The sequence below is a fragment of the Megachile rotundata genome, chromosome 1, assembly GCF_050947335.1.
Source record: "Megachile rotundata isolate GNS110a chromosome 1, iyMegRotu1, whole genome shotgun sequence".
Classification (NCBI taxonomy): Eukaryota; Metazoa; Arthropoda; class Insecta; order Hymenoptera; family Megachilidae; genus Megachile; species Megachile rotundata.
Window position 1 is genome coordinate 11081108 of NC_134983.1, and position 26904 is coordinate 11108011.

The 26904-nt window shown below is 34.7% G+C and overlaps 3 protein-coding genes, 1 long non-coding RNA gene and 1 other non-coding gene across 13 annotated transcripts in view; 1 reads left to right on the forward strand and 4 right to left on the reverse strand.

Annotated features, from left to right (window-relative positions):
* Positions 1-1315: 1315 nt before the first annotated feature.
* Positions 1316-7363, reverse strand: su(f) (cleavage stimulation factor subunit su(f)). Of its 2 annotated transcripts, none has more exons than XM_076536737.1 (14): positions 7224-7363; positions 7071-7123; positions 6763-6954; positions 6548-6580; positions 4924-5021; positions 4696-4849; positions 4380-4613; positions 3923-4306; positions 3605-3851; positions 3458-3527; positions 3271-3367; positions 2923-3181; positions 2562-2696; positions 1316-2476 (listed from the first exon to the last, which is right to left on the reverse strand). In XM_076536737.1, exons 2-14 carry the CDS (start codon positions 7092-7094, stop codon positions 2262-2264), a joined length of 2142 nt encoding a protein of 713 aa, XP_076392852.1. In that variant the 5' UTR covers positions 7095-7123; positions 7224-7363; the 3' UTR covers positions 1316-2261. The 2 variants fall into 2 exon arrangements, with proteins under 2 accessions (XP_076392852.1, XP_076392848.1); XM_076536733.1 differs by having other exon boundaries at positions 7191-7294.
* Positions 7364-7474: 111 nt separating this feature from the next.
* LOC143265322 (uncharacterized) lies at positions 7475-8780 on the forward strand. The gene is made up of 2 exons (XR_013039746.1): positions 7475-7942; positions 8029-8780. It is a non-coding gene; the product is annotated as an uncharacterized LOC143265322 (long non-coding RNA).
* Positions 8061-8134, reverse strand: TRNAN-GUU (transfer RNA asparagine (anticodon GUU)). Its single transcript has one exon. It is a non-coding gene; the product is annotated as a tRNA-Asn (tRNA).
* Positions 8781-10945: 2165 nt separating the features above from the next.
* On the reverse strand, positions 10946-14698 carry SCCRO4 (DCN1-like protein SCCRO4). 3 transcript variants are annotated; one of them, XM_012280702.2, is made up of 6 exons: positions 14569-14698; positions 14398-14490; positions 13446-13581; positions 12956-13322; positions 12658-12865; positions 10946-12582 (listed from the first exon to the last, which is right to left on the reverse strand). In XM_012280702.2, exons 3-6 carry the CDS (start codon positions 13568-13570, stop codon positions 12497-12499), a joined length of 786 nt encoding a protein of 261 aa, XP_012136092.1. In that variant the 5' UTR covers positions 13571-13581; positions 14398-14490; positions 14569-14698; the 3' UTR covers positions 10946-12496. The 3 variants fall into 3 exon arrangements, with proteins under 3 accessions (XP_012136092.1, XP_076392855.1, XP_076392863.1); XM_076536740.1 differs by having other exon boundaries at positions 13966-14490; XM_076536748.1 differs by having other exon boundaries at positions 14398-14637.
* A 785-nt stretch (positions 14699-15483) lies between these two features.
* LOC100877198 (uncharacterized) overlaps positions 15484-26904 on the reverse strand; it is a 187821-nt gene continuing 176400 nt past the window's right edge. For all 6 annotated transcript variants that reach the window (XM_012280697.2, XM_012280696.2, XM_012280698.2 and 3 more), the window contains 7 exons: positions 25127-25297; positions 24849-25004; positions 24140-24373; positions 23825-24054; positions 22854-23516; positions 22395-22769; positions 15484-22171 (listed from right to left, as the gene is read on the reverse strand). In XM_012280697.2, coding sequence (XP_012136087.1) covers positions 20804-22171; positions 22395-22769; positions 22854-23516; positions 23825-24054; positions 24140-24373; positions 24849-25004; positions 25127-25297 — 3197 coding nt within the window. In that variant the 3' untranslated portion in view covers positions 15484-20803. The remainder of the gene's footprint in view (positions 22172-22394; positions 22770-22853; positions 23517-23824; positions 24055-24139; positions 24374-24848; positions 25005-25126; positions 25298-26904) is intronic.

Here is a 26904-nt window from a genome sequence, read left to right on the forward strand (position 1 = left end):
AGCAGGCACAGCGATACATTGTGTTACAATGCACGATGTAGAAAATTATCTTCTTGTAATAATTTTGATTAAAAGACAAGACCAACCCTCGCTCAAATAATTTATATTATACAATTTAATAATTGCGTGAGCTGCATAACAAAAACATAATTATACATATATCATATTTATTTGCAAAAACGATTTTTAATTATTTTACTGGTTCACCATTCCTCGAATTTGACTCCAAATCGTTATACGAAAATTATATGTTGTTCAATTTTGAAGAAAATTGGTTTACAAATGTTCAAGGTACTTTGGTTTAAATGAATCGTGAAAGTGCAGTATTCTTGTTTTGTAAGACAGAACCATATTATAGAAAATACAAAAAGGTGAGAACCAATTATAAATCATAAGCCCAATTGCGTCCGTAAATGGAAGTGTTCGGGAGAACGATAAAAGGGTTTTAGAATAAGAGGTAGCGGAATTATTGGATCGGCGGTGAAACACCTGGATTCACGGGTTCAGGTGGCTGTAAGAATCTCCGCAACTAGAATTTCGTTCTTTCGCTCGGGATCGTCATTTAAAGGGTTTTCGATGAGAAGCAGTCTACCTTTACAAAAACAATGATCAATATACCTATTCTATGAATTACTCGTGTTCAATAAACATTTTTAATACATTTTTATACGTCGAATTCGAATTCAAAAGTTACTTTTTCCTTACAGTTTCAAGTACGATAAGTTTCATCTTAATAAAAAGAATAACTTTCCACCATTTTGATGAATTGACTACTATCAAATATTGCAACATATTAAGAAACGATTATTATTAACAGAATACTATGTAAAATATGTTCAATAACATCGACATCTTTCTGCAAAACACTTGATCATTAGAAAGGAATGCAGGTAGTTTAGCTGGTCTGAGAAATGCACAAATGCTAGGTATCTCCACCTAAGACAGATGGGGCGAGAACAATGCCACAATTACACACTAAACAGTCAAGGATTTATAACAGTGTAATAGAGATTCCTTTAGATTCCGTAGCTTCCGACTGGAAATTGAGACTCGGTTTCTAACTGGAAACACCTAGCAGCGACAGATCATGCTAAAATGTTAGTAATTATTTTGCAAGAGTAATTACAACAGAATAAATTACAGCTAAACAGAATTAACTGTGATAAATTGAAATTAAAGAATTTATAATACAGTATTATATGAAGGTAATCGTTCTTCCTATTTATACTAACCTTCATCTTGTAAAGACCTAGTATTGGAATGGATACAAGTATTATGCATGCATAATACAAGTATTAAATAATAATTAAAAAAGAAAGTTGTGTAACGTTTTATTGAAATAAAGACTGTAATGGGATGCTGACAATTTATTGGTCCTGTACACTGAATTGGTATAAATCGATTTAAATATACAGCACGAAACCAAGTGTATTCGGATGAATAGTTTCCCGAAGATCAGCCAAATAAGTCTAAGATCAGATTCAGTAACTTTTAACAAATTTAATGGTGTACAGAAATAATACCCAATCGTTAAAAAGAAAATATTAATATGAGATATGAGAGAACTAATTTCTCGAATACATTTGATTCAATATCGTAGATTTAAATGAATCGTTCAATGAATAGAAATAATAGCTCGATCTCTTTTCTTACCGTATACCTTACATAATGATTCACTTAAAATAACGCTAAACAATATTTTATGATACAGTTTACTTACAATTATAACAAATTACTACTGCCCGATAAAAGATATAAACATATCCTGCCGATCACCTTCGTTTTTGCTTCGTAACATTTTTGTATGGGCTGAGCAACGTTTTCTTATTACGAATTGCCACAAATAATGGTGTAAAAAGTAATTAAACCTTGATCTGGCATTTTTAATTTATAGCGAAATAGGTAACAATACAACGAGGTTCGATTCATTGAACATGCTCAATGTTGTCCTCGTCTGAATCAAGTCAGACATTTTGCGTATATAAATGAACACATTCGAAGAAAGATGAAATCAACAGTGTAAGTATAGGATTTCTGAGTACATAGTACTCAAACTATCGTGCACAGTGTCACATAAGGAATTTAGTAGTTGCTTACATACACGTAACGTACGCTTTTAGATAATAATAGGTTTGTCCCGTTAGGAAATACCTCCTTCCAGAACAAACAGAAAATGTAAAAATATATGATAACGTGTATCAGATTTCTCCAGGATACTTGGAGATGATACGTAACTCTGTGTTTGGTTATCATTTCTTTATTCATTTGACTCGTTTCTGTTGTCTTTGGCGGTATATGTCGTTAGCTGGAGGCGGTGGTAAATCTTCTTCTTCGCTATCGTCACCTCCTAAACGCGTTCTTCTACGTTTAGATCCGATACTTACACCATCGTTACTTTCGTCCACGATCCAATGTACGGACTTGGCTAAGTCAAATAATTTTGTGTCACAACCATTATCTGCTATCGGCAATGGAGCTACAGATTCAAAATTTAATAAAAACGATTAGAATCAATTTTTTAATACTGAAAAAGAACTTGCTGATAGTATTTTTAATTATACCATGATCTGGTAGCTGAATTCGATTGAAAACGTCCATAAGCAAGTCAACAGCTACGAATGGTCCTCTGAAACAACCTGGTGGCGGAAGCATAGTACAAAGTTGTGCTGCGGCTGGTGGTAATGGGAAAGTGCCACCTAAATTAAAAATGGAAATAAATATAGTTCTATTTAAATATTTCCAAATATGTAATCAATATGTGGGTTATGCAGGTAGTCAAATACGTCGAATTTCGAAATTTTCACGAATCTCAAATATCAATATTGTATCAACACCCGTTCTTTCAAATTTACAAAAAAGATTCGGTAATAGTCCGTAATCTCGAATACTAGTATATTCCTAATAAATATTAACACTACAAACCAGGTACTGGATGCTCTCCCGGTAATGGATTTACTTTTGGCTTATAAGGAATCATTTGTGACAAATCCGGTCTAGGTAAAGAAGCAATAGCCTCTTCCGGATCTGGTATACGTGGTAATGCACCAACTGTACTTCTGGCAACACTAGACACTTCCATGTAGCCAATAGATCGTAACTCCATAGGAGTACATGGATATAAATCCAAGAATTTGTATCTATCTACTAATTGTGCTGTTTCTTTGCCTTCAAATTCTTTGATCTAAAAAGTGATCCAATTTAACAAATTATATATTAAATAAAAAGAATACGATATTAAGCAAAGTTTTGATAGTTTAATGACTCTGGTACCTTTTCTAATACGGCACTACGTCTTTTTTCAACTTTAACAATACTGGCCAAATCTCCGATATTCGATTCAAACTCTAAAAAGCGATTCCATATGTCACTAAAAAAAAAGTTAGTAATATTAGATATGAAAATAAATTCAATTTGCATATTATTAATAATACTCAAAATGGCCGTATCAAATACGTACACTGATTTTTCTGGTTCTAAACTACCAGAAGATAAAACTCTTTCAAACAAAACCCTTGTATTATTGTCCTCTGTAACATTAAAACATATTTACACAATTAATTTAAATAAATTAAATTACTCGTAAAATTAAGTTTACTCGTCTCACCGTTCAAATGCGATAAATAGTCGATATAACAAAGTATATAGTCAGGATTATCTCCGAATTTTTTTAAACCTAGTTCAAATATTCGGAAAGCAATATTTTTATCTTTAGTACAATAATATTCCATTAACGCTGCAGCAACATATACATGATGTTTACATCTCGGATCTTCTCGAGCTCGTTTAAAAACTGTTCTAGCAGATTTGATACCTTCTGCGCGTCTAGCAAATTTCATATATTGCACATACGCCTATAAAAAATTAACTACTTTAATAGTGTTGAAACATAACATGAAATTTCATATTGATACTAAATACTAACGAGTGTTGGATCAATATCAGGTATATCAAGAAATTTTTGATATATTTGATGTACTTTATCATATTTCACTCTCCCCTCTTCAAAATCTGCATGTGCAAAATATAATAACATGTTTTTACATAACAGCGTACTTGTTGCTCTTTCAAACATAGTAGCAGCTTCATCGCTTAAATTTTTTGCTGCATTTACATCCCCCTTTTCCGTTAATATTTTTGAGCTAAGTTCTAAGAAATGTGCAGCTTGATGCCAAACTGCAGGGTGATGTCCCAAACATAATAAACATTGTTCTATAGCAAACATTACTCTACGAGCAACTAAAGAAGTATCTTCAGTTCTTAAAGGATTACTGCGTTCCCATGCAATATACTTCTTCCATAATTCAACCTAATACAAAAATATTTATGTTTACATAATAAACCAGATACGTTATATACTAATGGTATATACAAAATAGTACTTGTTTCACTTCTTCTGGATGGCCAGTTGGAGGTACACTAGGAGCACTGCGATTCAGTCCTCTGGTTACAGCTTCTAACTCCTTGGCAACCCTTCTTGCATTCATATAATCTCTGGAACGTTCAATAGCCATCTTTTCTGCAATTATTGGATTAATATTTTGTTCAAATGCCATGTAATCTTTCCATAACTGTTCCATGTTTATCATAGGATTAACAACACCACGTTGATATACCTATAATGTAACAATATAACTATAATGAAACAAATAAAACACATTTCAATCCACTTGTTAAAGAATTTGCATGATTAATTACCTTTCGAACCGCGCTAATTTTCTGATTCTCTGCATACGAACCAACAGCTTCAACACTTTTCAAAAACATAACGTAATCATTCCATATACTATATGAATGTATGTCCATTCCAATTTTATCTAATGCAAAATCATATGCTTGTGCCATTTTTTCCCTACAAATATATTGATTGATAGACTGAAGCATAAATCTGTGATTAAAAATCTATTCAGAGACCAAGGTACTTACTTGTATGTTGCAAGACTAGCTTTTGTCTCTTTGACATAAGAAAGGTAAAGTTTCCACAACTCAATATTTAAGATTTTCATGAGGCACCTTTGGAAAAGCTGTCAGAGAAAACAAGTACTTTAGAGGTAATATAAGAAAATAACAGTATCCATACGAAGCCCACTCAAACGTTGTTACGAAAAGGATTATGTATCTACCACCTTACTTACCCTTACAGGCAAGTCTTTTTTATACACATATTTAAAAACATGAATGATAATACCAATAAAAGTCACATTGAAATATCAGAAACAGAAATTCAATAATTTATTAAAGCAAATTTTTAATACAATCACTACTACAATATTATTTATATATAGTGGGAGAAATAATAATGCACCAGTGCATCAATTGAGAATGATTTATTGCTTAAACATATGTTTCAGTGTGAATAATTGAGGAAAACTTTTTGTAAATATGAGATTATAAAGGTAACATAAAATAAACCCCATTAAGTAAAACAGTTTATTTATTTTCTGCAAGTGGGGTTAGTAATATGACAAAATTGACCTATGCGGGATCTAGAAATGAATGATCCCAAAACATGACAAAAAAATTTAGACAGTGTGAAGCAACATAAGGTGACGGAAATAAATGAAAAATTAATGAGAATTAAAGACATATATTATCCCTAATAAATATTCTTCAAATACATTAACATTTTAATACATTGAACATTCATTAATTTTTCTTCACCTTATGCTACCTCTATAGAATCACCACAATATTTGAGAATATTCCTCAAATATTGTTCAAGGGGAAGGTAAATTATGCAAAGTCCTATAACTTATTTACGAAATAGTTTTTGATAATTTCAACTGTCTCAAATTTACTTATAATATTGAGACAAATGAATGCATCATTTTTCTTGTATGCATAGATATAAATATACCTTGCATGAAGTAAGCATTTTTATTTTAAATCATGTTTAATAAAGTTTTTGCATCTTGATTATTGTGAATTTTATCATGTTTCAAATAACATAATCCAAGCACAATGAAAAGTGTATTGCAGGAAGGAATACAAGGCTGTTACATTCAGGAAGTTACCTTCATAAGTTGATTTATACTAATATCAAATCTATATTAACTGCGTGTAAATTAAGTTCATTATATATTATTTAATAAAGATCTCAGTCAACAAAGAAAACAACCTCCCAAATATACCAACACATAAATTATTAATTAATGAAAGATATGTTCATGGTGAAATACTGTTTTTATTCACCTCATATAAAACGCAAAGTGCTTAGAGTCACAGTGTATGATAATATTTAATCGCAAATTATTGAGTTAACCTTATAATACTAAAAAATTGTTTAACTATCACTGTTCAATAAGAAATTTTCCTATTTAATATAATGGGTATTTAATTATAACCATTTTTGATTAATTAATAAACATGCAAGTAACTGCAAGTTTGAATATAAAAAAAATTCACCCAACAATTTTATTAAAAAATTAATCATGAAAGTTTTGTATATTCTCAAAACAAACAGTTTGAATAATACATATAACTATAAATTTAATAATATATGAAATGTCATCATTAAATTTTGAAACTCAGACAATTAGTATTAACATACCTTTTCCACCTTTTCAAAGTTGCGCATTTTCATCTGAAACAGTCATAAATATAAAATAAAATTTTATTTCCTACTAGCATAAATTTCTATTTAACATTATTATTCAATATACAATGCTGTGCATAATTTAGCAGATCACTCATAAAATCTTCGGATGATGTTTCAGTTAATATTGTTTACAGTGGATAGACTGATGAAAGTCGTGATGGTATTACCTCTTGTTCTATATAAATCTTCCAATAACGACCAGCTGAAGGAAAGACAGAGACAAGCTTCTCAAACACTGGTCTTACTTCTGTAATAGGTCTATTTTGTGCTTCTCTAATAAGGATGCTCCATGCTTCCAAATCGTAAGGAGATTCATCCACAGTCTTTTGAGCGCGTTGTAACTTTTCATTTCCCCAGTCCTACAAATGAGAAAGACGCATAATTATTCAATGAACACAATTTAGTCTACGTGTTACACAAGGTGAGGTTATATTGATACAATGTACATATTTCAGACATTATTAAAACCACTTACGAATTCCGTTTTATCGTCTGTCATTTTGTAATCCTACGAACGATGCTAATGCCCTAAAATAAAAAGCTTTTATGTATCAGAGAAAAAAAAATGGCTGAAGGAAAGCACTCAACACCCAACTCGCTATAGCTTATAATTTCGAGTAAGCAATACCGCAGTATACGTATACTGTCCAGGTAATACTGAATACAATCCAAAGGATCGATTACTTTCGATATACTGTTTCGAGATGTCGTTCGATACATTGAGCAGTTCACTTTCGATAGATATCATTTTAGTCCTATTTGAATTAAAAGGATATCTGTAACAAAATTCCAATTTATTTGTAAATTTGTTAACTTAGCGATATATGTTACTCGTGTCAAATGTAAATATTATATGGCGACTAAAAATAATTATTTATACAAAAATCGTACACGTCATATGATGACTTTTCATTCATCTGCGCATCTTAGCTATAAATGCTTTGTAACGTACATGCACATTTGCGATGTTCATGACATAGAACGTATATACCTGGTGATTTTTTACTTTGTACATTTCACATGTCATCAATTCTTGCTCTTATTCATATATTTTTGACCACCATGTATTGAAAAGAGTATGGCAGAAAGTTAGCTCTAGGTGGGTGCGAGCTTTCTGAAGTTAGCTCCGTTGCGCGAAAAAAATATGGTTTGTCGTTGAACGGAATATACGAAGGAAACCTTATTGTTCATTCTCCAACAATTTTATAAAAAAATTAGTTTGCAATTAAATCAGATCGTATTTGTTACTAATTTTCGTTAATATTTTACCTGAACATTTTAGTGCAACGTAACAATATACAATGTATTTACATGAAAAAGAATTCTGAAGTTTTCAAAGTTTAACGTGTAAGTTAATAGTATAACTACATTCATATAATATGTAAATTATTTTGCGTCTCGTCTTTTCAATTCATCAGCCATTTGTACTATAGGAATGCAGCTGTTTAAAATGCAAAAAATAACACGCCCCCGGGTGGGCTCGAACCACCAACCTTTCGGTTAACAGCCGAACGCGCTAGCCCATTGCGCCACGGAGGCTTGTGCTAAGACGTTGTAATTGACTGTTCTCCAGCTACAAGATTTCGAATTTAATCATATTTTTTGTTTAAGTAATACTATCATTCATATGAACTACGAATTTATAACAAATATTTATTACCTTCCATTGAGACTATTTCTAACGATCAAATTTACTAAATAATATGTTAAAATTAACATTTAATATTTAGTATATTCTTTCTTTTCCAATTTTTCAACATTGTAAAACTGATGCAAATGCCTTAAAATATTATCATATTATAACACAGAAAAATGTCCGTGTGTTACGCTGAGACGTTGTATGCATATTCGAAAAAAGGCAGAAAAGTATTGTACGTGTACTCTTATAATGATAGTACAGTAAAACCCTTATTAAAGAACACTTTTTAAGGGATACACAAAAACTAATTACGTCATCATTGTGCCTGCATTGACTACTTTTCTTGGATTACTTTCTTTGTAAAAATTTATTGCGCATGTCTATCTTTTACGGTTTAGTACTGAGCAGGGGATCGATGTTAATTGATTAATTTCCCGTGCATAGCACGGGCGTTCACAGGTTGCTAATTAAATGATTAAGCATTAAATTTAATTAAGTTATGCACTGTATGAAAAGTGGTGAAAATAAAGAAAAATTTATCAACAATCATTGTGTATTTATTGTTACCTATCAAACCCAACAGAATAAAAATTTACATATTCGAAACAGAGACTTTGTATCAAGAGAACATGAGAATTCCTGGAATTTGACGTCACTAACATTCCAAGAAGTAGCATAAGAGATACCTCTTCACATCTTATGTTCTCCTGATACAAATTTTCAAAATCGATCGATACAATTTCAAAAACCCGCCCGGGAATTCTTGGAAAATGACGTCAGGAAAATTCCAAGAAGTGGCACGGAGGATACCTCCTCACGACTTATGTTCTCCTGATACAAATTTCGAAAATTGGTCTGTGGAATTTCAAAAATCCCGCCCGGGAATTCTCGGAAAATGACGTCAGCAAAATTCCAAGAAGTGGCACGGGGGATACCTCCTCGCGACTTATGTTCTCCTGATACAAATTTCGAAAATTGGTCTGTGGCATTTCAAAAATCCCGCCCGGGAATTCTTGGAAAATGACGTCAGCAAAATTCCAAGAAGTGGCACGGAGGATACCTCCTCACGACTTATGTTCTCCTGATACAAATTTCGAAAATTGGTCTGTGGAATTTCAAAAATCCCGCCCGGGAATTCTCGGAAAATGACGTCAGCAAAATTCCAAGAAGTGGCACGGGGGATACCTCCTCGCGACTTATGTTCTCCTGATACAAATTTCGAAAATTGGTCTGTGGAATTTCAAAAATCCTGCCCGGGAATTCTTGGAAATGACGTTAGCAAAATTCGAAGAAGTGGCACGGAGGATACCTCCTCACGACTTATGTTCTCCTGATACAAATTTCGAAAATTGGTCTGTGGAATTTCAAAAATCCCGCCCGGGAATTCTTGGAAATGACGTCAGCAAAATTCCAAGAAGTGGCACGGAGGATACCTCCTCACCACTTATGTTCTCCTGATACAAATTTCCAAAATTAGTCTGTGGAATTTCAAAAATCCCGCCCGGGAATTCTCGGAAAATGACGTTAGCAAAATTCCAAGAAGTGGCACGGGGGATACCTCCTCGCGACTTATGTTCTCCTGATACAAATTTCCAAAATTGGTGTGTGGAATTTCAAAAATCTCGCCCGGGAATTCTTGGAAAATGATGTCAGCCAAATTCCAAGAAGTGGCACGGAGGATTCCTCCTCACCACTTATGTTCTCCTGATACAAATTTCCAAAATTGCTCTGTGGAATTTCAAAAATCCCGCCCGGGAATTCTTGGAAATGACGTCAGCAAAATTCCAAGATGTGGCACAGAGAATACCTCCTCATAATGTATGTTCTCCTGACAGAAATTCTCAGTATTTTTTTTTTTATTTTTTATTTTTTAAAATTTGGGACAATTTTTGGGGATTGGAATAACGGGATTTATAAGTAAATAAATACGCAAATACATGTTTTTATTCATTTTTATTTTCAAACACTTATGTACATCGAATGACTTAATTTATTTTATTAATAGGTAGATATATTATTGATACTTAATTCTAGGACGGAATTATCGTAACAATTTCATATTAGTGTGCGCTGTAGTACAGGATCTTGTAAGAAGGTAATAAAAATCTGTTGAGAGAATAAGGAGAATGTAGCAATTAATTTGCTTCTAAAAAGTTGAAGATGACTGTAAGTTATGGTAGAAAATGTGGTAAATACATAAATCGGGCGATTGCTTTCTTGCACTGTATTGAATGTCGTTCACATTAGGCCATTTTGGCATGTACTTGCCTCATATGAACGCCCCCTTATGCAGCTTCGACATAGCGCCATCTAGCAGTTATACGCGGAACTTTAATTAAATGACGTTCATATTACGCGATTTTGACTGGTACTTGCCTAATCTGAACGCCCCCTTATGGCGGTTCGCCGCAGCGCCATCTAGCAGTGACACGCTGAACTACAATAGAAACTTCGCTGATGGTATATTACCATTGAAGTGTACACAATTAATTACCGACAGAATCCGGTCGGTACCTTGAACGTGTTCATCATAGTTTAGCAGTTTGTTGCTAGATGGCGTTGCCAACAGCATATATTTATAACACATAATTGTAATATGTACTACAAATAGGACATTAAGATTATGTATAAGACTTGTTTGTATTGATGCATAAGAGTTTATATAAAAATATAATTTATGTACTTCTTACAGAACTAAAGAAAATAACAAATACTGAAAAAAGTATTTTATTTATTTTATGTCCTTCATTACATTATATTTTCCACATGGCAGTTGTATTGCAATGACATACAATGATTTTAATTTCTTGTTTCTAATTCCTGTACGAGTTTATAATTTTCCATTAGATATTTTGCATCCACGAATTTAAGGTTACTATTAATTTGGAAGTTATAAGTGAAAATTTGAAATTTAATTTTATATTATATTGCTAATGATAACATTATTTATAATAGAAGTGGTACATATGAATTAAACAATGTACAGAATCAAATGAATTTTATATAATAATAAAAGTAATTTTTAATTGTAATAGCAGTGATTGCCTATGTCATTATTTGACAGAATTTATTTATAAAATAATGTTTAAAATCTCAATGTGTATCCAAATATTTGGCTAACTGATGAAAATTAGCAACTGATTAAACTAAAATATATTACAAAATTATTTGGATAATCACCATGCATTAATCCATTGAAGTTGTCGCAAAAATTTTCATGATAAAATGTGGACCATAGAAAACAGATTGGATCAAAAATTGTTTTAATTTAAAAGGATCAGAAAGATTTTTTTGGAAGAATTAAAAGAAAGATGAAATAAAATATTTTCTTCTGCACCCCAAAATTTTAAAGAAGTGTTATTGCTCATATTTAATACAGAAAATAGTGTTCTTTTTAAATCAATATTTTTAAAAAATTTAATTTCAGTTATATTTCATAAATGTTACAATACCTTAATACGAGATTTGATATTCTAATGTACATGAATATTATGGCATTTATAGCAATTATTTAATGTTGTCTAAGTAATATATATCAATGTATCTTATTGTATTTTAAACACTAAACATTGTAATAGCACTTATATAGTATACATATTATTTAATTCATGAATCTACATAATAGTATTTGTGATTACGTGTTTTGTAATAACAATAATACATGTGTTTGAACCTTTGCAAAAATTTTTATGAAATTTAATTAAATACTGTAAAGAATATTGAATATATTTTTATAATAATTTTGTATGTAATTTTTTAGTATTTAATTTATAACAAACTATCTTAATTGAAATATAATCTATTATAATTATATATCAACATATAAAAATAGGATATGAAAATAAAACAGCAAAATGGTTGTTATGACTATACAATTTTGTCAAATAGGACTATTATACTTTTCTATTTTTTTGATTCCATATTTGAAATCATATTTCATAAATTGCACAAGCAAATCTTATATCAAAATAGTATTGAATCACAAGAGTTTCTGCGACGAACTCCGGATTAGTAATGAATGGTGATAAATAATTGAAAATGATCTAGAAAATTTCTAAGCACAATGTGTTTAGATCATAGTGTAAAATCATATTAAGATAAACTACTTACATTATTACTGATTAATAGAAAAACATAGTACGAATGATGATAACTGAAATGTTGCGAGGTTATGATATAAACAGAAATTTTGTTATTAACAAAATATGATGACAGAAGAGATGAGTTCTTTTTATTTTAGTGGACTATTATTATTAAATGTTTCAGCTGCCTCTAGTTTCTGTTGATGCTGCTTCTTCACCTCGCTGCATTTTTAACCATTCAACAAATTCGTCAAGCATTACTGGCCCTAAAACAATAACGTATATGATAAATATATATGATATAAGACACATTTTGTAGAGAGTAATATCAAACTACATACATGCTCCATCTAAGTCATAATTTGATAAGTCATGATTGATTGTACGAGAAAACTCTAAAATGTTGCACCATTGATCTTTATTAATAACTTTGTACTTCGACTGATCTAGGAACTGAGCAAACTGTGTGAATAGTGGCCAATGTTTTCCTAAAAGCAACTGTAACATAACTCTTGCTGTTTCCATATCCATACTTCTTTGATCTTTGTCCTGAAATATAATAGTATTAACAGTATATTAATAATATTAAGTATTAACATATATATATTCCAAAATTATTATACAAAAGGTAATGTTTACTCTAGCAAAATCATAAGCATATCTGTAAATTCCTTTAAACGTATGTGGATCATTTAATTGAATCCTTAGGTACTCAAGTTTTTGTTGTATTTTACTAATAGAATCACACTGTAATTCCGAGAGGCCTTTTAACCATTCGCTTAGTGTGAAGAAACCCATTTGTCTGGCATTCATTTTATATGCAAGGACGAGCATAACTACATTTTCAGGTTCTACACCTATATCTTCACAAAACTTTTCCATTCCTTCAGGACCAAGTGTGTCAGAATCGTCAGGTGTTGTATATTCCCTAAACCATGTAATACACCGTTTTTGAGAAAAGGATGAGGCGCTTGAGACATCTTCTGTTTTTGTATAACGTCTTGCACTGAAAAACAAAAACATATTACTATTTTTACTGATACAGCAACATCGCTGCAAAAGCTTTACTGTCATTATTGATCGATACAGTTAAGAAGATATCAACATATACTAAAGGAATTTAATATACCTAGATGTATGTCTGAGGCGTTTTGATGGATGCCTTGGTATACCCTCCTCGTGGGCACTAGGTGACATTTCAATAGACGTATGATGATTTGTGCTAGAGGGCGCTCTACGCTTGCTGCGTGGCATCCCTCTTTTAACTATAAAGATAATTAAATCTTTGTTTAAACATATGCAGATTAATTATGATTAATATTTTAATGTCTTTTAAATAATGAACTTAAAAGATAGAAACATATCACTTTTAATTGTGTATAATGAAACCACAACAGTTATGTAGTTAGAATCACTTAGATTAATATTCAGAATAACATTTATATTCTATAAACAATAATATATATTTTCAATGAAGATTTATATGTTCTTTAGACAAGACAATACTACCTGCATCAATATTAGGAAAAAAATATACATTATTTGTACATTGGTAAAACATAATCCTAACAATTAGTTTAAAAATATATTTATAAATATAAAAATAATGTGTATGAGAATATAATACATAACAACGATTAATTACTTACCACGCAGCAAAGACGTGAATAATATAAAAATTAGAAAGATTCAGTGGGTCCGTAATATAACTAATTTACACTAGCTAAACTGACATCTCCTTCCCGTTTTAGAGTATTGAGTTTCAGGTTAGGTTCAACAATTATTGCAGTGCTACGTAATTTTGAACTTTCCTTACTTTGGTTTCAACTGCTTTACACATGTGATATACAAGTAAATACTTAAGAATTATTAGTATGCTCTGCAAAAAGGACTAATTATTCTCAAAATGTAAAAACAGGATTACGTTATTATATCATAGAGCTTATTTATGGAAATTGTTTTTCACTGCGACATGAGTCACATTTTAATATTAGATCCTCGCATAAAACGTACATTGACGATTACTTTATAATTAGTTCAAAATATATAAATGTACGATGAATTGAAGAGACCCTCCCTACCTTGTTGAACAAACCACTAGAGCAATTGTACCAGAAATGTATTTCTCACAGTCAAAAGTCAACATCAATATAAAACTTGTTTTGTAGTTCAGTCTATAAAAATAATATTTAACATTGTGTCAGTGTCATCAAATATTTCGCTAATTTATTAATTTTTATATTTTGTACTACCTAAACGATGCACGGTTAAATAAAATTTTTTCGCAGATCCGCTTTATTTCATTTTATTGCCGTTTTGAGATAGCATGCCTTTTCAGCAGGGCTACCAAACGCGATATTCATTTTTCACTAGTATGAACAACTGTTAAACAAAAAGTGAATATCATTGTTTTGTTATTATGATAATATATGTTATTTGAATATTATCAGAAATTCATGGTAGATATCTTAATGAAAGAAGGTGCTACAAATCATAAATCATTCTTAACGAAAAAAAATATATGGAAATAATTCTGCTAGTGCATTTTGACTCTTAGTGAGAAAACGCAATAGAAAACACTTTTTACAATAAAATAAACAATTTTTACACTTTATTAACGCGAATAATACAGGTACAATGAAACTGAAATGTTATAGTTCATTTACAGCATTGAAATCGATAATTAAAGGAATTGATATAGGTGTAATAACGTAACACTATATCTATATTGCACAATGAGATACAGTCACTATCATGATATAATGACGTCGTAAATTAAATCACCGTTTTGCAAGTACTCTCGTGGGCATAATTATTAAATTTCCCAGTTAAAAATGTGAAAATCCTAAATTTCCAAATTATCAAGTTATTTTTTTAATTTCTAAAGTTATCAAATTGGAAATTACAGAGTAGAAAAATTTGAGAATTTGAAAAATTTTAATTTGTATATTTTTAAATTTCTAGTTATTCAAAATTGAAGAATGCAAATATTTATTTTATTATATTATGCCGTGTTTACATCCCTTAATCGTTATTTATCTTACCATGTTTGTCATTCTTGTCTCAAAGTTTATCTCCTGGCAAACATTGTCCTGAAGCTTCAGGCCGTCTCTGATACGTCGTTGATGAGGAAAAGGACAAGAAGGTATAAGTAATATACAGAACGATAAACTTGTTTTTCTTTTCTTTCTTCATGGCGGTTAAAACCATTCGTTTACAATTCTCATTTTTCAAGTAACAAGATCAATAATCTACGTCGTTCATAAATCATTGCACCGATTGACCCTTCTTCTTACGCGAGGGAATTTCGATTGTTGAAATCGAGGACCGATCTGTGTCCTGTTACCGATTACTTCATCCCGCTTCTCGATCGTAGATTTTCTTCAGCGTTATTAACATCTAAAGCTGTTATTTCCCTTCTTTTATACCGTTTAACATTTAACTTAACCCTTTCACTGTTGTCTTCGTGATATCTATAAAATCGATGAAACTTGATAAACGATTTCTTCATTATCTTCAGATTTCAGGAGAAAGTTTTGATATCACGATTGTTCGCCTTGATATGATTCTTAGAAACATTCTGCGCAAATAATGTTAAAAACACTATACTATATTTTAAGATAAAAAGTAACAACTTTTGAACGCATTTGCAGTAACTGAATGATATTTTTATGTTATAATAGTACGCCAATGTACTGCTTTAACGTAGAATGCCTCGAAAAATTAATCGCAAGCAAAATATGTAACTGCATTTAGAAAAATATTTCGCAGTATGCGATACTTGTTCGAAAAATTTGTTTACGCGGCAAATAATTTAGTTCACTGAATTCGTGCTACTTTATACGTTGTTAATAGCGAAAGGGTTAAATAGCGTAATACAATAACTTGCACAGTTATTTTGCGTCAGCAGCGAGTTTGTTCTTATAAAAACTGAAACCACGTGGCGAGTGTTTCTCGACATGGTTGACATGGAAAAGAGAGGGTGAAAATCGAGCAAAATTTAATGAAAAAATACGATTGGTTTTGGGAAAAAATTAATGTAATCCTTACTTTTTTCTAAACGTTGGAAATACGTAATAATAAACATGTTACTTCTATATTATTTCTGTTAGGTACATGTTTTTGTAGTATTCGAATCTCTGATATTAAGAATTAAATGTTAACTTGTTTTATCAATCATTGATAATTTAAATAATTAATTTCTAGACTATATCGATGAATATATAAAAATTGAACGAAAATCTAAGGAGTTCAAAGAGTATTCCTGACTAATTCAAGAATCAACCCTCTGTAACCCAAACATTTAGCCACCGTTTTCATTTATTGCAACTTCAAGGATATAAAGCAACGTTAATAACAAATCTTTGTACATTGATGTAAGATAAACTTAATAAAATCATTTTCGCTTCTACATATTTTATTAAATACTTATTTGTACTAGAGTTTTAGAATCATAATTATATACAAAATTAAAATAAATAAACCAAACCTTACAAATAATACATATATAAAAAGTCGCTTAAATAGAATGGGTTACAGAGATGTGTATTGCTACTTTCCTTGCATATGTGTTAAAAATTAAAATTAAATATATAAATTATACTTTCGTTTGTAGATACAATGTTAAAAATAAAAGAATTCCTTTCCAGTGTTGATTTTTTTCTGTGAATATGATTTTAAAACTGAAAAGAAATCGATATTGGCGTAACTAGAATTTTTGTGCGGGGTGGGTCTAATCCTCTAGTTTTACTAATTTTGGAAATTTGGGAAATTGGGAGTTTGGGAGAATGAGAATTCTGTGATTTGGAAATTTGGGGATTTAGGAATTTGGGGATTTGGGAATTTGGGAATTTGGGAATTTGGGAATTTGGGAGTTTGGGAATTTGGAAATTTGAGGATTTGCAAAATTTGGGAATTTGGGAGTTTGGGAGTTTGGGAATTTGAAAATTTGGGAATTTGGGAATTTGGGAGTTTGGGAGTTTGGGAATTTGGAAATTTGGAAATTTGGGAATTTGGGAATTTGAAAATTTGGGAATTTGGGAATTTGGAAATTTGGGAATTTGGGAGTTTGGAAGTTAGGGAATTTGGGAATTTGGGAAATTGAGAATTTGGAAATTTGAGGATTTGGGAATTTGAGGATTTGGGAATTTGGGAATTTGGGAATTTGGAAATTTGGAAATTTGGAAATTTGGAAATTTGGAAATTTGGGAATTTAGAAATTTGGGAGTTTAGAAATTTGGGAATTTGGAAATTTAAAAAATTGAGAATTCAGAAACTTAGAAATTTAGAAATTTTAGTACCAGGGAATTTGATATACCCTACGTTCTACGTCCCTTTGAGGGTGATTAATCCCACTTATAGAGGTCAGACCCACCGCGGTCCCCATCTATTTACGTCAATAACTCAAATCCTTAAAAGAAAAAGAAACATTATGAATGAAGAGTACTACACTGTACAAAATTAAATTAAACCTATGTATCGATTTATTTCACGAAATTCTTTTCTCCTTAATACAATCTGATAAGTTACAAAATCTTTATCGATCAATTGAAAGTAACGTTAATAATTAAAAATCCTCTGTACAAATTAATCTAAACTTACACTTTTTTTTCTATTCGCTATATTCTATGGCCAACATACAACGTCTCGTTAAAAATTAACTCCACCTGTATTCTGTTCAACCTTGAACAACCGTGTCCAAAAAAACTCCCCACGTGGTATCCGCATCGTCGAACCTATCGATCCTCGATCAGGAAAAGCCTGTCGGGATAGTTCATCGTAAAAAAGTCACTGTTCCGTTAAAATCGATACAATTAGTTCCAAAACAAAACGCGTATCGTTAGGAATATCGTTAGCATTTATTATTATTAATATTATTGGTTCAGTTTTGATTGGACCGCGCGTACGGCAGACAATTATTAGGTTGTTGTGTGTCGAATGGCCGATCATAAAATTCCTGACACGATTCGATGACACAGCATCGCAAAATGGCTCTTATGTCACAAGTTGAATTTTTATACGACCATTCGTTTATTCAAAATTTAAAAGATTATAAATTATGAAATTTGGATACTTGCATATTTGAAAAAATTTTTAATTTAAAAATGTATTATAGAAATACCAAATCTTAAATTTTTGAAACTTCATAAATTAAAAATTTGTAAATTTAGAAACTGAATACAATATTTGACAAATTTTCATCAAAAGATGGCCAATCTATGGTCGATCTGAATAATTAATCAATCATACAATATTAAAAAAATGATAGATCGAACCATGTTAACAAAATAACGGTGATTAAAAATTTTCGAAATCATTTCGTCTGCAACAACCTAACGCAATTTTGCCGTTCACAAAATCGACATCAGTCTGTTCACTTGAATCTTACGTTTTACTCGTTAAATCATGGTCGTCGGAGTCTCGCGTGTCCACGTACGATCGTGTGTTTAGAATAAAGAAGCTTCATCAGGAGAGGCACACCGGATACGCGTAGAAAAGTCTCCATTTTTAGCTCGTCTACAGCTCCTATCAAAACGTGGTAGTAGAAAATATCGCGTCTTCATCCGTTTTCTCTTAGACAGTGTAAAAAACCGTGACAACTCGTCGAGACTCCTTTCGAACGCGACTGATAACAGTCCTCGATGGTCCACGGTGATCCCGTTCGCATCGAACAACGAAAAGAAGATACGAAAAAGGAGTTAGGTTCGTAGAGGTCAACGAGAGACCCTTCGGTTGCTGAAATTCCATCGGCGATCGCCTACGTGTAAAAATGGCAGTTCCTCGTTTTCTCTTTTTCCTTTCTCAGAGTCCCGATACGATCGAGGGCTCTTCATGTAGAAAATGATACGACAGAGCGTGAGACTTTCATGATTTTATTCAAACGGGATTAAGAGTGATATGATGGAGAAATCAGTTGGTTGTCTGCGGTACTGTTTCCGACCTTGAAGCTTCAACTTACAAGTAAAATGTATCGAGTCGCGATTAACGACAACGTTAAATGAAGATCTCATTTTGCGTGTTCCTAACACGGTTACAAAGTTCGAAATAACGTGAAAATTAAATTCAGACGTTAATAAAAAATGTCATGCAATCAAGTGAAACCAATTGCAAGTCCACGACGAAGTTGTTCGATCGTGTTGCTTCGAGTCTGGTTATCTCGAACATATTCGCTCGAAGCGTCGAAAAGGAAAATGACGGAAATAGCGTGTAAGAGATCTCGTTGGTCGAGGAAACTGTGTAGACCAGTCTCGACGACGAACGAAGAGCGAATAGAGCCGCGTGTCGCGTTCAATCGAGGTCCATCGAATAGATTATGGTGTTATCGTGTCCACGTCGCGAAGGATACTTCAATATTCGCACGATATCATATAAACATACAGCATCAAAATTCGATACATTGATATAAACGCTCGTACGTGTTTCATTTATATACATACACACCTATGCATGAGGCATCAAAAAGGAAAAGAAACGAAAACAACAACACAATGCGTGTGTTTCCCGACACAATGTCTCTCTATCAGTTTCTCTTACTCTCGCTCTTTATCCTGCGTGTCCGTAAAAAGCACCTTCTTCGTTACAAAATCATCGCGTCAACTATCTACTGCATTCATTCGCATCCAGATGTACAATTCTTCCATCGGAACAACGTGAAAATATCCATTCCACTTTGTGTTTACGGATGCATACCAGCGAACAACATCAGAGATACTTAGCTAAGCCTAGTTAAACTCTGGATACAACTTGCACACAGAAATGTGATCGCGATTCTAGGAGGCTTTGATCGATCACCGAAAAAAGAGAACCGCGATCTTAGGTGTCCCATTGTTGATTTTCCTCGTCGGAGAGAAAAATTGCTCGCAGATCGATTGTCCCCGATCACGAGACAACCAGTAGTAGCTTAAGACTTCTATATCACATCCTCAATATGTGCGGCAGTATTTTCCCTTACGATCTAATTTGATCGGCCATCGAACACTGGGTACCGAGACTGATGTTTGACACCGAACCCGAGAACTCGCAGTATCGATTCGCCGTTATCTCGTTAAAAATTCCCTATCCGATTCAGAGTCTCGGGGCTCTGATTCGATGATCGTTTTCAATTGGCAGTATCGAACAGACTCTCTTGAGACCTTAAATGTACATAGATTATCCTAGAACGGTTCGTAGCCGCTTTAATTCCTGGGCAGACATAAACGATTTCCAGCCAAGCCGATCCCATGCAAACTTTTGACGACGTAGAAAAAGCCGAACTTGATCGCGAGGATAACCGTCCATTCCTTTTTTCCCTCTTCTTGTCCTACTTCGAACGGGAAGCGTGCAACGACGCGGAGAACGATGAACGTGTGTGGACTCGATATATTTAGGACCTCGAAAGGGTGACCGAATCACAGAAAATTCCTCTCGCTCCTTTCGTTAGTGTTTCCACCAGCTGCACAGACAGCAATACCATCGCCTTTCGGGATGGGGCTGAAGTAACTGCTATTGTCAGTGCATCGCCCTCGTGGTGGTCAGATGCGTGGTCTCCGCCCTTTTCGGAGGTGGTGGAGGTGGTCTTCTTTTGCTGGCGATGGCGGTCACGATGTTGATGCTACGATTCTCGTCGGCGAACCTGACGGTGGCTTGTCTGGCTGGGCTGGAAGCGTACTCGACAGGGGCATGGGGATCCGTAGCATAAACGTTTTCGTACAAATTATCGGCTCCGTAGTGTTCCTGAACCCAGTTCGACACGTTGGTTTCCCTATAATCCGCGACTGCAGGCGGTGGATCGCGGAATCCAAGGACTTCATGTGGAGTAGTGGTCGAATCTAACTTGCACTTCTGAGCTACCTGCCATTTCTTCCTCATCACTCTCTGAAGATCCTTCAGGAAATCACCGGGAGGTGCCTGATCGGACGCAGCAAGCTTCTTGGGAGACGTGAGCCTCGTACTGTCCGATCTTCTGGGAGGCATCGGTTTTCTCTGGGGCAAAGCTGGACTTCCTGGTTCCTGCTGAGGCGGAAGATTGAACGAGATCTTTTTCCCGGTGCCTGTTTTCGATTTGGGCGAGGTGGGCGGTTCCTGAATGGTCACTCTGCGCTGTGGTTGAGGACTGGAAGCGGCTTTTAGCTCTGCTAGATAAGGCGGGGCCGCGTAATGACTCGATCCTTGCTTCATGGCACTTCGTCGTACGGTGTCCATATTCGGATTCGGCCTAATGGGTTGCACCGTGGAGTTGTGTTGATGAATGGCTGGATGGGTTCCATACAGCGACTCCACCTTTGAATTTTGCCTGTTGAGGCTTGAACTGTTGTGTTGCTGTGTGCCATAAGCTGGCGGAGGAACGAATGGTGGAGGCGTAGTGAAGTTCGGCGAACTAGGAGCGTACGTTGGTGTGCTCGCGTTGGATCCCGGATAGGAACTGTGCGGAGAGGACATTGAATTTGTCGTGTTGTTCATGTGATGAACATTCTGCGCGTTAGCGTTATAGTTCTGACTGTTCGAATTGGTAGCATTCGAATACATCTGCTGATTGTTCGTCGATCTCGACGAAGTGTGCGTCGGAGTACCCTCGGGAGTGATGGAGTTCGTTGGAGTGGACTGTTTCGGTCGTGCACGCCGAATGGTTCCCGTCTCACCTACCAGAGGACTTGGGGGCGGCGGAAGAGACGCCAAGCTCAACGAAGATCCAGTGAGTTCTGGGGTATTGCACATGGGAAGTTCGCCGGGGGCTGGGGGCGGTGGCAGTGAATCAAGAGAGAGATTCGAGCGGAACATTTCTGGAGGAGGTGGCGGAAGTGGCTCGCTGTCCGATTCTGCTTCTTCGGCGACCCTCGATGGCGACGGTGGTGGCGGTAACGAAGTGATCGAGTCCATCTGTAGAGGAAATTTTAACTTATTTAACTGTCTCAACTTAATTAATTCTAAGGTAAATAAAATTATGGAACAAGTACTGAAGAACCGAAAGAAACGCAATATAATTTTTTGAACAAATCTCAAGTCAAAAATAGGTCATAAATTCTGACACTCATACATCATGAATTCTAAATTAATAAACATTTTCAGTAATACATTAACAAATTATAAAGGCAATACTCACCATACAAGGCGGTATGGGACTAGTAGGAGTCTTCGATTCCTGAATCTCTGATCTATTATATCCCATAGGACTTGCTCGTTCTCTGACCGGCGTACCAGGAGGTACAGGACTAACTGGAGTCGCGTTTCCGGATCGATGGTGTCTCTTTAACGTTCCAGATCCATCTGAGTCAGTACCGCTTCTTCTTCGACTATGCCTTCTGGTTAATGTTCCGGATCCGGAACTCGTCGGACTTGGACAAGAATCTGGCTCATCGCGAACTGTTTCTCCAACTTCCTTCAACTGTCTCGTGATCGATGTGAGGGGTAGTTTTGGATTCATAGAGGGTTTCCTCTTAATGGTTCCCGTTGGAAATTCGCCACACTCGAAAGCTACCTGTGACACATAAGAAAACCATTATACAATTTATTTAAGATTTTTAACAAAGTAAATGTAATTATAAAGAATTTATTAAATTACCTCGCAACTGCTAGGTGCTCCATCAGACAAACACCCGCTGGAACTTGAGCTACTAGCTCTGCTCAGTCTACCATCGTTGTTATAACTCTGTCGTTGTTCAGAGTTGTAGCTCTGCCTCTGCCCATCGTATTGTCTAGCGTTGGCCACTTCTGCGTTATGCCTCGAATTTTCAGTGAATTGGCGAGCATTGTCGTTGGTTGTATTATACTGAGTTTGGTTCTGAGCTGGCACAGCGATCGAGCTAACGGAGCAGGATCTAGCGTGAGCCAACATGTCCAGATCCTCTTGTGCAAGCTCATCGACGAGGGTTCTGTAATTCTCCATCAATTGCCTTCCATATTTGGCCACCCTTATCCCAACCATCCATCGTTCTAAAGACGCATTATCCTCCGCACAGAGAAACTTGATGTACTTGGTAGACTTCGGTTGCTGCAGTCTGGGATGCTTAACGGCGAAACAGAAATCTGTCGGAGCTTTGTACTTCTTTTTCCAGCCAATGCCGTAATAAATTTGATTCACGTCGAATGTAGCCAGACAAACGAGATCACGAGCCGTGCGAGCTTTTTCCTTTGGCCAATAGTAGAGGCCGGATGCTCGTAAAATGAAGTAATACCTTTTCCAACCCTTCTTGCTGTCTGACTTTAGAAACAGTGGTCCTTCGACCTAAAAGTTAAAGTCGTGCGTGAATATACTATAGAATAGTCACGAATATCTTGATCGGAAACAAACTACGAATGTCGGTAGAATTTGTCCTCATAATGATAATATTTTACTAATTCTATCCGGCAATTTTAAATTTAGAAATCTTTTTCTTTCTTTATTAATTTGTTCACGAGGAACGCAATTTACAATTTTATCTCAGTTTGACAGTTCAACTAAATTAGTCCTAACATTGATTAATATAAGATTCAACGTTACTTTTCTCATACTCTAATGTGTACTTCAGAAAAATAAGACAAATAATCAATTACCTCTGGCACTCCAACGTTGCTGCTAGAAAAGAATTCCTCCAGAAGTATATTACGAGAATGATCATCGTATTCGCCGCTGTTCCTGTCGGATGGACCTAAAAGAAATCTTTCTGGAGTAAGAAACAGTTGAGTTTTTTCTGGCCTCTCCACGAACAGCAGTTTGTTCTTCGAGTCTCTCGTCCACAGTAAAAGATTTTCTACGAGCAGCTCGTGGTCCTCGTACACCCTTTCTGAAAATCGAAATTGCAAAAATAAAAGATCCGCGATTCTCCGGGAGCATGACGACGTCGAGCAACGTGTAAAAAAGACATTTACCCATGAAAAGATCAGGCAGATGCTCGACCACCGCCCATTTCGGATCCATTGGCACGTGGTTTTTGTCAGCTAGTAACCTGCATACGTGAGCTACGCTCATTCCTTCGTCCACCAATAAGCTTTTGCCGCTGCCGTCCAAGGTGAACGCTTTGATGAAGAGCTTCTGAACGCTCGCCTCGCGCATCTTCTCCAACGCCAAACGGATTTTCTCCGCCTTGACTCTGCTCGCTGCGTCTTCATCGGGAATAAAAAGGATCGTTAGTTTCTTCTCTTCGAAGTAGTCTATTCAATTTTAAACAGATTCGACTAACGATAATCCTTCGCAGAAGAACCATACATTGATTGCCAAGTTTTTAGACATTAGGAATTATGGGGCAGAAGTTTACTTCATTTGTGAAAGTCACACTGAAATTTTTTGATATTAAACTGCATTTTTTATAAGATATACACAAGAAGTTTCTTCAAATGGAGTAAAGTGTAATTTGAAAAATTTTGCGTTCTTGCAGGCTGTCATTTAAATTGACTCACACAAATATCTTCGAAGATACTGATGACACAAAAATGTATTAGACAGAAGTTATATGATTTTATAGGGAAAATTATGTAGTGAACTTTAATGTTTAATGTTTCATAAATACTTTTGAGTGAAGAAAAAGATATTTCGAAAGTAAGATAAATTTTGCAGTTAACAGGTAAAATTAAGATTTACCCATAAGCTGGTGAGACTGCTGTTGTGGGGCGGTGTGCATGGCGGTCTGAGGTGGCTTGTGACCGGAACCGCTGCTGCTTGCGGAACTCTCGCTGGACAACATCGACACCGTATCCGAGAACGCACTATCATTGTCAGGACTGTCGGTGCGCATAGCTAGAACAAATATTTGATGGTTGTTAAACGAGTTAAAAACGCAAGGCAAATAGCTTGGCCGCACAACTCGAGACAACCGTCTCACCTAAAGTAGATAATACAAGTGACAAATGTTAAATTACCTCCTTCATTTTTCCCAATGTCGGTATTGTCACCAGCGGTGATCCTTGTGCTATTGGGTCGTCCTTGTCTCTGCGAATCGGGAGCAGGCGTAGCTGCGATGTCTCCGTCACAGCGGCGCTCCAAAGCGCACAGCTCGCCAAGGATCGCGTCGAGATCGACATCCTGAGAATCTGCAACAATAGCGAAAACAAAAGGAACGCCATTAGCGGTGACAGGAAGAAAATAAATTGAATGACGTGAACGAAGGGGAAGAATAAAAGTTGCTGATACCGAGAATAAAAGTAAAAGAACAGCCGGCACGTGTCCAGTTTTTTCCCGGTTATTTATATGGACGGGGAGGACTCTGTCCAACGACTACGATCGATAGAACTAATTAATGGTCGACACGAATTATGAACGATGGATGAAATCAATTTGGCGCTAATTGTACCAGCATCTGGTAAACTTCTGACAAACTATCGACTCGTTCCTCGAACGTGAAACGAGGCCTGATGTACCTGACCTCGTGCAACTAAAGCGAAAGTCCTTCGGTGACGAAGAAACTTCTATTGAGTCATCGTCGTCGATGATTCGATACTACTTTTGATCGTAAAATGCTTTGCAATTTTATTGGGATTCGTGGTTTGAGATTTTTAGGGTGATGCTTTTAGGGGAGAAACATAAGTTTTTTTCATTGAAATCTTGAAATTCAAAAATCCAACAATTTGCAAAATTTAAACTAAAAACGTAGAAACACGAAAAGTCCAAATTTTCAACTTCTCGACGTGAAAATTTATCGTATTTCCATTTGAACAAATTGGATTCGTATTTACTGCAATTACGTGGCAATACTTTTGTTCAGATTAAACCAAGCATTTCTACCGTGAGAAAAAGTTTGTACAGGAAGTTTTTAAAATTCTCTGCAAAAGATAGAATTGTTCTACTAGTTAAGAACCACTTTATATTCGCACTCGTTTCTCGTTTTCCTTTATTTTCTGCAGAGTCCTGTTGCAACAATTTTCCAGGAAACATTGCGCATAAAATCGAAGCTGTACCTATCTTCGGAACACGTTCTCCTGCACAGCGTAATAATCATTGCAGATCGTTAGCCGCACGTGATAATATCGACTTCGTTAAGGTAATTAACGAAATTAGTCTGCAGGTGTTAATGCAGCAAGAAACAGTCGATGTATCCAAACAAAAACTATTTACAGGAATCGTGTAACAAAAATGATGTGCACTTCCACGCTATAATTAATTGCAAGTTGTTACGAACAATGTTTCATAATCATCAATGGCAATTTATAATGAGCTTATATATCATTTAATTGTCCTTATATGTTAAATAAAAGAATAGAATTGATCACAGGTTAAATAATTCTGCCTTACAACGAATAATTTATAATTATATAACTCGTAATTAATCCTTTATCGTAAGATCAAAAATTGTCATATTGTATCAAGAACTTATTTTTATACGAAATTTACCGGTCTAGAAGAGACAGAAATTCTTGAAACAAGAAATGAATTGAAACTCTCTGAATCTGGTTATTTCTCTTTCACTCTCGATTCTAGTTATTTCATCCTCGGTTAAACTCGCTTACTCCAGCTTTCGTCATGGTTATATTCGCGGGAAAGAGTTACATACATTCGTTGTTCTGCTTTCATAATACAGAATCGCAACGAGCGAACACCAGTTGAGAATGAAATTCTTGCGATCCGAGCGAAGGCGTGAGGCATTCCGAGTGCAACTAAGGGCATCAAGAGTGTGGGCATTTTCAATTCGCGATTCTTCCAT

What these genes read in the sequence shown, in the direction of transcription:
- SCCRO4 (XM_012280702.2), bottom strand. Translation starts at nt 13,570, where the DNA reads ATGCCACGCAGCAAGCGTAGAGCGCCCTCTAGCACAAATCATCATACG. An exon ending in ATGCTTATGATTTTGCTAGA is followed by an intron (nt 12,866 to 12,955) that starts GTAAACATTACC and finishes ATTATATTTCAG; the next exon opens with GACAAAGATCAAAGAAGTAT. An exon ending in TTATGACTTAGATGGAGCAT is followed by an intron (nt 12,583 to 12,657) that starts GTATGTAGTTTG and finishes TTATTGTTTTAG; the next exon opens with GGCCAGTAATGCTTGACGAA.